This window comes from Diadema antillarum, unplaced genomic scaffold, assembly GCF_040938485.1.
Source record: "Diadema antillarum isolate AM-2024a unplaced genomic scaffold, OU_Dant_1.0 scf00000047, whole genome shotgun sequence".
NCBI classification, from domain to species: Eukaryota; Metazoa; Echinodermata; class Echinoidea; order Diadematoida; family Diadematidae; genus Diadema; species Diadema antillarum.
This window is the reverse complement of record NW_027270936.1, coordinates 628,348-640,849: the sequence shown is the minus strand read 5'-3', so window position 1 is coordinate 640,849 and position 12,502 is coordinate 628,348. Positions and strand designations below refer to the sequence as shown.

Sequence of the window (12,502 nt, the reverse complement as noted above, 5' to 3'; positions counted from 1 at the left end):
CTTCTTCGAATTACGTATACAACTGTATTGTAGGTATTCACCTGTTGCGAGCATAATGCTTCATACAAGTTTATTAAGTCTTACATTGTATGTTGAAGAGATTAATCAGACAACCAAATGAAGTAAATTTGAATCATAAAGTTTGCCTCGTACCTTACGGTTCACATTCACATATTGAAACATCCAGGCTTAATTAAGTCAAGATATTTTTTTAACATTGAGACCCACAGATGGCTTTGAAATTATGAATAATCTTAATGCTTCTGTAATCACAATTCTTGATCACTGTAATGTACTACTCATCGATTCCATTCTATATATTTCAATAAATTGTATTGACAGTGAGCATGTGTTGTAATTATGACTTTCTTTCAATGATATTATAATAATGAGGTGTTTCAAACCTCAACACTCAAAGCAGGTGTTTGTTTAACGAAAGCCATGTAGACTGTACACCACTTTCATAATGACAAGATCATGTTAATTTCTGCTTTCTTAGTATATCATTCACAAGATCAGACAAACTGTACATATATTTATTATTACATGTTCCCATTATATGTCAATGTGAAACAAAGAAGCAAGAATAAGAACAGATCAAGGAATAACCTTTACGTTTTGTGAATAAGTACAAATTTAGATTTCAAAAATTGTGTGAAAGAGAAATGAAAGGACTAAACAAAACTACTGAACAAACTAACAGCCCAACTAAACCAAGCAAAAACACATCAATAGGTGCTGTATACTTATCTAAAACTGTAGTAATATTCAAAGTACAGTGTAGTTCCGATGTAACGTAAGCTCGCAAAATTCTTCACAAAAAGGATCATTTTCAATAAGCATACATGTCTGTGCTTCTCATGATTCCACACCTATCATATTTGATACCATTATTATCTTTTTTGTTTGTTTGTTTGTTTGTTTTCTAACCTAATGATGAAGGTGGAAACAAATTAAAATGAAATGAAATGAAGAATAAAATAAAAAAAGGGCTTTGGAGCCGCCACTTGTTGGGGGGGGGGGGGGGGGGGGGGGGGACATGTGAGCCCAAAAGTCTTGAATACAACCCGCAGCAATAGTCAATTCTTTCTCCTTCCATCTCTCTCTCTCTCTCTCTCTCTCTCTCCTGTTTCTTCTTTTCTGGGGGTGGGGGTTGATGTGATGTTGGAAAAAAAAACATGAACATTTAAAGGGATGGTATAGTACATGTATTGGTGGGGATAAGGATTGGGCTTTTAACTTTTTACGAAATACATGTACCAAGAAACCACTTGTGAAATAGTATAGAGCATGCCATTCTAAGAGGAATTCAAAGTTTATTTGCTGAAAATCTGTTTTGGAATGGCTGAGACATTCTAAAACAAAATAAAATAAAGCCATCGTAATGACAGGTTGGTCCCACCTTTTAAAAGGATTGCACTGTTGTGGATATCTTGGCCATTTCAAAACCAGTTTACATCAAATAAATGTTGAATTCCTCTTGGAATTACTCTTTCAAATGTCATAAGAGGTTTCTCATAATCTCAACCAAAAATGTTAGAAACTGTAAGTTAGGTCTCAACCAAAACTATACAATTCCTTTAACTTGTTACATGCAAACACGACATGTGCCTTACCTCAACAGAACAAGAACAGATAACAAACATGAACTATACCTGTCAAGTATTAACAAAATTTAAAAAATAGAACCCCCTCTCTTAAAGACCAGTGGCGATCTGTGTGCATGTGCGTGTGTGTGTGTGTGTGTGTGTGTGTGTGTGTGTGTGTGTGTGTGTGTGTGTGTGTGTGTGTGCGTGTCTATGTTTGTGTGTGTTATTGTAATATTGATGTGTGTGCTTTAGTAAATCTTACTTGAATTAAAATGCCGCTCCTTGTTCAGGTTTGCTGTAGTAAAGTCATATGAAATAGAACAGGAGGGCGGAAATTTTATTGAAATAGGCCATATGAAATAAAGTTTTAAAAATTCCCATTTTTAGGAAACAGTAATATCGCTCATGACCGCATTATAATTATGCAAAGTAATTGCGGTGATCGCAGCTGCAGCGCATCACTCTAGTTTTTGTTTGCACCAAAAAACCTCACCAGATTGTCATGTTTTTTATTCATGATATACAAACTATGTCTATAACCCCTATTGCCGAGTCAGTTCGTGTAGCTCTATTTGATAGGAGGGTTGAGACATCAAAAACATTTAATTTTGCTATAAATTATTGATTAGACCCTATACTTCGGAGCCTCTTTTCTCAATACAGGTTAGGAGAGTCCATTTGAACAGAGTTATTTTTGTGCGAGCATTAGACAACTTAGCTATCATTTAAGTCAGTAAATGAAAGAATTTTGGAGTAAAGAAAGACTTTAATGTTTCTTGCATTCCTAATGTCCCTAGTTTTGAAAAGCATTCAGTGCCTGATTGAATTAGACATTGTGTAATATTTTGCTCCTTGTATGGAATCGAATTCGACTTTTTGCAACGACAGGTGGTGGGGGGATAGGTGGGGAACTAAACAACTCTATGATACTGATAGCACACATTAAAGAGTGTTCTTGTTATGAATATCACATGCACATTCAAAGAAAATAATTGCTTTTATCGTATATAGTCTAATTTTGTCAGTTACTGCAGGCTAAATAGAGATATAGATTGATAAAAAGACAGACAGATAGATTGATTGATAGATGATAGATAGATAGATAGATAGATAGATAGATGATAGATAGATAGATAAATAAATAGATAGATAGACTGATAGATGGAGACAGAAAGGAAAAAATATTTACGTTTTACCCACCATTAAACTAGTACTATTGACTTTATATTGGTAGAAGAGGCTCACACTATTTCGATATCGATCAGCGGAGATTTGTGAGTTACTTATGGAGGGAGGAACATGGACTGATACTTTCCGTCTCCCGTCCAGTTTGTATCACCTCTATTGGTGATTCATCATCTTGATTTCTCGATGATATAAAGCAGATTTAATGTTAAGACATCATTCACTCAAATTCCACGAGTCAAAGGTTTCGAGAAAATCTCCAAACCAAAAGTGCACACGTCTCCCTTTAACCCCTTAACAGCAAATTGTGGTCTACTTTCGTCGCTATTAAAGATCTATTGTTAACTCCACCCCAAATCCCATGGTAACCAAGGTCTGTCTTAGTGTATAGACCTCAGTATAGATTTCCTGTACATGTATACGTCGAATCGCCCAAGGATACTGTAAAACAGGAAAGGAATCCAGTTCATTATTTTAAACTACAGTCCTACGTGAAAAAGATCGATCTGTCACTGCTTGTATACAGTAGTATAGGCCCTAGTTAACTATCATTTACCAATCAAATGATATAAACAAACATAAAAATTTAGTTTAAAAAAGTTCATGAATATTCAAGCCATGCTGACCTTCTCAAGGACATATCACAGCCAAAATAAATTCTAACAAATGGGATTATAATTGTTGCCCACCATTCTGTCACTCTTCCAACAAAAAGGATGACAATGAAGACAGATTAATGGAAATTGAAAAAAAAAAGAATCGACAGTCTTCATTTTCATTATTCCGGTCAACTGCTTAGCCTCTTGTCGACGCCCTTGGCACTGTTGGGAGTCTGTACAGAGTCGATATCTAGGCTAAGTTCTGACGGTGCGTGAAAAGAGCAATTTAGCCGTGGTTTACAGGTATCTGTGAGGACTCCAACAACGGAAGGGCCATCGACAAGAGGCTATCCACTACTGGGCTCTGCACCTTGGGCTACACACTATATAGGACAATAATTATAGTCGTGATAACCTTTATTCGTAAGGTGCATGATGCCTATCTTGTTGCTTGAATGCCGCTATAGCTTGCCAAAGTGAGCTATTACATTTATTTTGATGAATATTTTGTGATTTGGTGTCCACATTACTCATAAATAGCCAGTCAATTTTCATTAAAAACAGTCCAATAGTGAACAAAGTAATGCCCGTATCAAACACAGACAAGATGACAAGAACATAACGCTAGGCTCATCAATTAATTTCCTGGTTCTTGAAGGACCCCGACTGATGATAGTTCCAAGACTGCCTAGATAAGCTAATCAATTAAACTGACCTTGTAAAAGTAAACTGTAGGCCCTACGTGATACGAGGAAATGCGCAAGGGTTTGTTGCATACTGCGTCTCAATAAAGTTGAAATATTCCGAGAGAGAGAGAGAGAGAGAGAGAGAGAGAGAGAGAGAGAGGAAGAGAAGAAATACCACAATAACAGTGCGCAACTTTGCACATTTTTCTCTCCCAATGTGTTCTGCTTTTGATTAGTAACGTGGGATGGATACATGGTCGCACATTGTGGAGTGGAAGGCACCCAAGTTGCACACCGCGAATCTAGAAATTCTGTAACATATCTTCCTAGATAGTCACAATTATTCAAAAAAAAAACACAAAAAAAAACATATAATCAATTATGATATGACATACACGTAGAAAATTGGTGAAATAAATGGGTCATTTTTGCGATAGTTACATGTATTAAAAGTGCATCACCCAACGTTGGGAGTCGGAGACTGTACGTAAGTATATTTACTCAACTCACTTTATAAGTGAATGCAACAAAACATTAAGTGAGCAACGATTGTCGGTACTGGTGCATGTTGAATCCGACACAACCAAAAATCTAAATTAAACAAGTATTTGGATATCACTGTCACTGCACCAAAATATTGTCTTTTTTCTTGTTAGTTCGTTTGTTTGTGTGCATGCAGTATGTCAAAGAGTAGAAATGTTAATCCATTCACAACAATAATGTATGAGAGTGACAGTGTCACGTGGGCTCTTTAAAACGGTCTAATGAGGCTTGAAGAATGGCACATAATTATTTTCACTCAATTTCAGCTTGCATCAATTCTAAATAAACAAACTGCAAGTCTTCATTACTTCCTAATAGTAACCAAGTGAAGCATTAAAATATACCACGCAAAAATTCGGTTAAAGATCGAAGTTTTCAAAAATTAATGTCAGGTTAAATCACATCTTTAAAAACAATTTAAAGTAGCATGATCAACATTGTTGTGTTGTTGTTGTTTTCATCGAGGCCCTTTGAGGAATCTAACTCACAGTTTGCGGGATCGTGCCCAAAATGTATAGGTATACCATAATCCCTTACGGAAAGAGTTAAGCGATCACTATGTGATGTACAGAGTCAATAATAAAAGTTGTGAAGTGTCTACGATAAGGCCATTATACATATATTCTCCTTATAATGAAATGGTTTTACGGTGACTAAAAAAATCCAGTCATTTTATTAAGTGCCGAGTAGGCTGAACAAAGTGTTCTGATAGTGTTGATGAAGACATTAAAGCTGTAATAGTCTTAACCGGGGATGAAGTGGAGGGGGGGGGGGGGGTGGTTAAGAGGAGAGGGACGAATTGTATTGATATATCAGCACCGTCATACCTTTTACGGAAGACCATTCTATTTACTTCCGCATTCAAAGCGCCGCGCCGCTGCGCCTCAAGGAAACGCGAGAACAAGTGTGAAATGGGCATCGCATGGAAACACATTATTGACTGGTGTGAAAATGTACAAACCGACTTGGTAAGTTGTCGTGGCTGTAAGCATACTCAATACAGTGTCTCATAAAGTTTTTGCTTGTAATCAAGAGGTTCCCTCTAGAGAGTTGTATGTAATATAGCATCGGAAATTACTGAAGTTTGATTGTAAACGATCTTTAGGGTGACTTGTATCAGTGAATAAAAATGATCGCATTTGTGTGTGTGTGGGGGGGGGGGGGACGGGCGGTGGTGGTTACCTCCTATCAACTGAAATGCAATGTGATTGGTCGAAACTCTTGCTGTGCAGCGGTATAAGTGTAATGAGAAATTTGCGCACCCATCGTAAAGTGGATCTTTGTCATTTAGTGTACCCAGGGCGCTCCAGCAGGTGGTTGACAAGTCCTGTCTCTAGCTCACTGACAGTTTCTTCGTTTGAGCATCAGCCACGTATAATAGGTGAGTCACTTCCTGTTTTGAATTTTACTACGTATCGAGCATTTAAGAATCGTTTGCCCAACATTAAGATTAGATTACGTTAATAGCGCTAATCTTGCAAAGTCGCACATTTTGGTATCGACCCATTTCTGCACAGCGCCACACTGTGATCATGTTAGTGTTTGTACATAACACTTGCGTTTCCCGTAAGTGCTATCATACAACCGATCAATGCCAAGATTGCAAAATTCTCCCTTCTGTTAGTTCTTTGTCAAGATTCAGAGAGTAAGAATATTAATTGGCCTAAATAAGGCCTCAACGGAACTTAAATGAAAGGAATAACAGACAGTCATACTGGACTAGACTTGCACTGATAAGGGTAAAAATTTTTATATTTCTTCCGTATTGATTCAGACTCATAACACTTGATATGCCCGCAGGTATAACACCAGAATGGTTTTCTTTGTACGAGTATACGCTCCAGCAATCTTGAAAACGCCCGAAGCTACGAATTAGTGTTCAGTGGCGGATCCAGGAATTCTGTAAAGGGGGGGGGGGGGGGGGGGGGGGCGTGACTATTATTTCTGGTGCCACTTCCGGGTTTCATTTCATTTTTTTCTTCTTTTTATTTCTTTTGTTTTTAACGAAAAATAAGGGGGGGGGCATGCGCCGGTTGCGCCCCCCTCTGGATCCGCCACTGGTGTTGACTCCTTCATTAATTCTACAGTATCAAAAATGTACAAGCACAGAAAAAAAAAATCCCAGTTTTGTGATGGAAAAACCAGTGAGGTGAGATCCCTGCATGAACGAGTTAAAATAATCTGGCAAACGGCATTCCGTCGAAGAGGAAACGCAATACACCCAAAGCCATAAGGGCTCTGACGACAGGTGTGCCCTATGTCTCATGTCATCCAGATTGTTGTGATCTACGAACTCCATTACTCAGCGGATTAAGTCATTAAAAAGAGGCCCAGGAACTGAAGCTTACCTTGGTCTCTCGTTCTCTTTTTCTCTTCCTGTCCATTATAACGCATTTTGTTTGTATCGTAGATACGGTATTATACAGCTAGGATTGTTACTTCGTTATCCGTAGAATTTCTTTCCTATCTTTTTTTTTTCCATTTTAAGACTGCTATGCCAACAATTAAGCAGGCTTAGACAGAATACTATGCACAAACTGAACTCAGGTCAATACGGCTTTTTTTACTCTCCACCTGCTCATTCTTTTTATCCGCTAAAAATATCCTCCCCCCCCTCCCCCCACACACACACCACTTGTTTCACGCAACTGCACTGTAGCTGTAAAATACAGTGAGTGTAAGTTGCAACATCTTCGATCCCAGTGTCAGTACAACACCGATACTACACGCTCGTTTGATCACAAGGATGATAAAAGCAACGACACTGCAGATGTAAACTAGTGAGTGTAAGTTGCAACATCTTCGATCCCTGTGCAGAACCTACTTGTGAAACAGGCACCAAGCCTTTTTCAAGCGTACAGTTGTATATAATTTCGAACAAGTACAAAAATGCCTATACCTGCTTTCAAGGTTACAGTACGATTTATAGGTTACAACATTCATTATGATAAATGACTCAACTTCAAACCCGGATGGAAATGTCAGTTTTCTCCATCGACGAAAAGGCGAAACATTCCTTTCGGAAAAGGCTCTAAAAATGCAGACCACATGCTTTGTTTATACATGTATATATACAAAAAACAAAACACAAATGTAATCCGTCTCAAAATTGTAAACAAAAACTTTATGAAAACGCAGAATTTAATACTTACGTAACCAAACCAAATCAAACCCTTTTATCCACCAACACACAAACGTACTTTCTACCCCTACTCCTCCTCCTCCTCATCATCATCATCATCATTACCAAATCCTCACGAATATTCAAAACTAATCGCACAGATGTTTTACATTGAAATAATGTTAATACTGGCAAGGATAGGCTATTGGAAGGACATGCTGGATTATAACAAGCAAGAAGGTAAGACTTCGTTAATCGTATGTTCCAGTCATCCCATTAAAAACACTACGTTCGCTTTTACAAAGAACTTTTCAGTTAATTTCTAAAGGGTTGCTCGACAATTTTCCAGGGCAGCAAATCATGACATTTGCACACAAAACAAACAATCGTGATAGAGTGCTAGGAACAAGTTGTCGCGGTTAGATAACTTGTCTTCGACACATCCGGCTAAATATCCGTTCAATGATGCTGATAATTTAATCTAATTTGATAGTCTGTACTCTGTCTGTACTCTACAACACCCCGCCTATTGCTGCACATGCGCAATCGAACCATCACGAATCGTAACGACGTATCTGTGCCGTCACTCACGCTCATGATCAAATGACTTGGAAGAATTCCATTGCTTGCTGCCTTGCTGTATTGTTGCCATAATAATTATCTGTTACATGCCACGTTGAATGATTTGAAAGCTCACTGATATTCATGTCTATGTCTGTGATAAAGAAATTTCTTTTTCATTCTTATTTGTTCTTCATCAACTTGTTTTCTTTCTAATCATTATCATTATCATTATCATTTTGTCACTGATATAGCTGTTACCATTGCCAGCAACGTTTATCATTTTCATCATTGTTACCATACTATTATCACCAATATGTTTATTCATATCAATATCTCTGATGTCTGATAGTCGTCAACATTACCATTATCAGTAAAAACAGGATAATCGATATGTCGTTTTGACATCATCAAGGTACGTCCTTGGTATCACCAATTTTATCCATGTGTGCACCATAGCCAGTTGATGGATATACATCTGTTTTGTACGTAATAGAACAAACAACACGAGAATTAATGGCTCGCGAAACATCATTCATATAATCTATCACTCTAACCGTAAAAGTGAGATACCATCGAAATCATCCTTCACAGAAAGTGTTGACTCTGTATAAATAAATAAATAAATAAGTAAATAAATAAATATATATATATATATATATGCACTGGAGCTTCTTCTAAGAAATAGAAACTTTTTTCTTTTTGTTTTCTTCTTCTTTCGTGTGTCACTCAAAACTTTTATCTATACACGCCATTTCAGTTCACATGTCAATTTTAGCTATTTATCATTTTCGTCTTATGATATCTCGATTTCATAGCATAGCAATGGCAGATGTAAGGAACTTCGTTTTCCTCCTGATTTTCCCGGTTGCCATGGCCTTTCCATCCGGGGCTCCAGCCGGTGCGTGCGGCCATCTGACCCCGGGTCACCGCGATAACGGAACTGTCATTTCGCCCCAGAGCGGCGCCAGTCCGTACACGGTTAGCGCCGACGTCGCGACCTATAGTCCATTGGGTACCGTGACGGGTGAGAATTACGTAGTGATTTTCTTAGTCACTGTCTTCTCATGTTTTTGAAATGTATTTTGTTCGTTTGTTTATGTGTTTACTCATTGCTTGGTTATTCAAAAGACGCGTACTGGGAGGATGGGACAAGGCGAGAAATAAGGCTGATGTATAGAAAACAGAAAAGTGACAAAATCCAACGTTATAAGATTGATATTTCATTAAAATGTTTTGTTGGTGTGTAGGCATAGGTGTTTGTGTATGTGTCTGTCTGTATATATGTGTGTGTGTGTGTGCTTGAATGTTGTAAAGATATTGACCAACTGCTGAAGTTTAGCTCCCCTCCATGATACGTATTCTTATATTCCCTATGAGACGACAAATCCCCAGTTGTTCTTGCAGTCTTCCTCATTCAAGGGGGGGGCGGAGAAAAGTCAAAGATAAAGTCTTGCTTCACTACAACGGGATTCAACGGGACACGTAACGAGACTCGGAGCAGAAGTTCTATGAAAAAAAGAATGCTAGCATTTCATCATCACATTTCCAATCTTTTTGGTCATCATCACTGGTAGGCCTACTTTTATTTTCCGTTACCATGACGACCAAAGGGAGTGGAGGCGGAAGGGATTTCAGGGGGAAGGCCGGGTACATACGCAATCACCCCCCCCCCCCCACACGCACACACGCATTCACACGAATAAGACATAGGTTACTTTTTTTTCAACTCGAAGGATAATTTCAATTCCAAGAGACAAGCTGATCAGTGCAGATGTCCTAAGTGCGTATAATTATTTGCACGTAATACAATGTGCATGGTGCTTGTGCTGTTTGCTGCTATATAAGTAGGGCCCGACCACGCCAAATCTAATTTTTCTGGCTATCGTGATCAACATTTTCTTAATAAAGATTTTGCATAACTTGGAATATGTTAGTACGTGGTCTATCTGTTATTCAGCAGGGGCAGCTATATGTTATCGTCAAGAGAACGTCCACCTGCTTCGAAGAGAATTCTATAGCTATTACTGAAAAAAATCCAGTAGGTCAATGTGTTCCACGATTAGTAATATTGTTAAATACACAGGCACACTGAATCAAACCAACACACAAACGACAAAATGTTTGTTCATTTATTTTCATTCCTTCACAGTCTCGGTAACTGGAGCAGATTTCCGAGGCATTTTACTCCAAGCCAGACGAACCGACGACTCCGTGGTTGGAACGTTTTCAGCACCTCCCGCGAACACGAAGCTGCTGCAGTGTCGCAACGCGAACGACAGCGTTACGCACTCGAGCCAGGACCCGAAAAGCGCTGGGACGTCTTTCACTTGGACCGCACCAGACTCTGACGTAGGAGCGGTCAAGTTCACGTGCGTAAAACCCTTCTTTTCACGCAATGCCCATTCAGCGTTACCATTGTCGCTCCGGTAGTTCCCGTCAACATTAAAATGTGACCGCCTTGATTCGTACAATAGTTGGTGCAATACTTTTCAGTGTGTAGGGCATACAGCAATCAGCAATTTGTGATCAGATATTGATACAAAACCATATTGGGCTTGCTTGACCTATACTAACAAAAGCCAAAATACATTTTTCGAACCCTTGCTCCCTTGGACTTTCACTGAAAGTAATCAAAATCAAAAACAAAAACTCACCTGCAAAAACAAGTAAATTTCTATAAAGAATAACAATGCTGCTAAACCCATGATGATAACAATGAGGAGAAGAGGATGTCAATAATTATGATGATATCAACCGTGGTGATAATGATGATATTACTTTAGTACTTATATCATAAAGTATGAAATAGACGTGATTCATATCAGTGCTGTATTATTTTTGCGAGGATACGAATACTGATATCAGGCTACGGAGTATCTTACGATCTACGCTAGATATGTGGTAGGCCTACAAAAAGAACGCAGATATGTCAGCTACATTAGTAGGTCAATACACAGGCCACAAATACCTCGGATGTGAAGGAAAATGTATTTAGTCTCTCAAATTGCACACAAGTGTCCGATAGAATTAGGGAATAGAAATGCTAAACTCTGTCTTGATTGACGTTATTTGAATAAATTAATCAGAATAAAGCAAGGAGACCAGCATAACAAAGTTTGCTAAACAAAACGATGTCTCATTTCACGCAAATCATATAGGGATATGGTATTTTGTAAATCTTGTTTCCCTTCTTTTCTCACCTATAATGTAATGCTCCTACTACGCCGTATACATTATCTATATTTCTTATGTCACAGGGCAACGCTGCTGCAGGAATACGAGATTTTCTGGGTAGGACTTGAATCCCAAGCGCTGCAAGCATCAGGTAAGGTCATCACAGAACCAGTCTTTGTTCCAGCGTATATTACCTACGCGTTTATCCATCTCTTTTTTACCCATGATTTAGAAATAAGATTGATTTTTTTTATCATCTTCATTGTCTGTATAACTGTATTCTAGTCATGTGACACTCTGTACTCGAATCTGGATACATCGATATAGATATCGTCATTAACCTATTGTGTGCTTTGAGTGCTGACAGACGCAGAAACCCCCATAGCGTTATACACACTGTCCAAAGTGTTAAGTACGCTGAAGTATTATTGATGATGCACGTTTTAATTCTTGTAAGTTAGACGTGTTAGACAGACTTTGACAACACACAATTAGTCACGAGGACTAAGGCTGCTCGTTGTAGTGATTATAACGAGTCCCTGAATGATGACCCCCTCCTAAATATAGGTTGAAGAATGGCTGGATTTATTCAAAACTCGTTTGGCGAACACTGTTGGCGCTTTTTCATTTTGACAGCTACAATAGAGTACGAAAGTGTGATGTCATGGCCAATTCATCGCCATGGAAACTGGTTGTAAACAATCTCACCTGTCCCGAATATCTGTAAACACTATTGTTGCTAACCATGCTCACACCGGTTTCACTCCAATCTGTAACAAAAGACTGTGACATCATCCCTCAGGTACCCTACCTGGCTCCGTATATAAGTCTGCTATGCGTATTTTCTGTTCACTATCAATAACTTGATAATGGTGTCAACTGTGTGCAACAGCACATGACATCACCGATAATCGCTGCCGTATAATCTTTCATTTTTCATCTTTCATGTCTTTTTTTTTTCTGCTTCTTCATCCTTCTTCTATTACTGTGATGTACTTGTATTTTCAATCTGTTTGCTTTGATGTACAATTGTAAAGCGCC

The 12,502-nt window shown here is 38.4% G+C and overlaps 1 protein-coding gene across 1 annotated transcript; it reads left to right on the top strand.

The window, feature by feature from the left end:
* The first annotated feature begins 9,109 nt into the window (after positions 1–9,109).
* Positions 9,110–12,033, top strand: LOC139715365 (putative defense protein 3). Its single transcript, XM_071626939.1, has 4 exons — positions 9,110–9,311; positions 10,437–10,656; positions 11,545–11,612; positions 12,029–12,033. The coding sequence occupies exons 1-4, from the start codon at positions 9,110–9,112 to the stop codon at positions 12,031–12,033; spliced, it is 495 nt and encodes a 164-aa protein (XP_071483040.1).
* Positions 12,034–12,502: the final 469 nt, after the last annotated feature.

Coding starts and splice junctions, on each gene's coding strand:
- LOC139715365 (XM_071626939.1), top strand. CDS start 9,110: ATGGCAGATGTAAGGAACTTCGTTTTCCTCCTGATTTTCCCGGTTGCC. Junction 9,312..10,436: donor TCCATTGGGTACCGTGACGG/GTGAGAATTACG, acceptor ATTCCTTCACAG/TCTCGGTAACTGGAGCAGAT. Junction 10,657..11,544: donor GTAGGAGCGGTCAAGTTCAC/GTGCGTAAAACC, acceptor CTTATGTCACAG/GGCAACGCTGCTGCAGGAAT.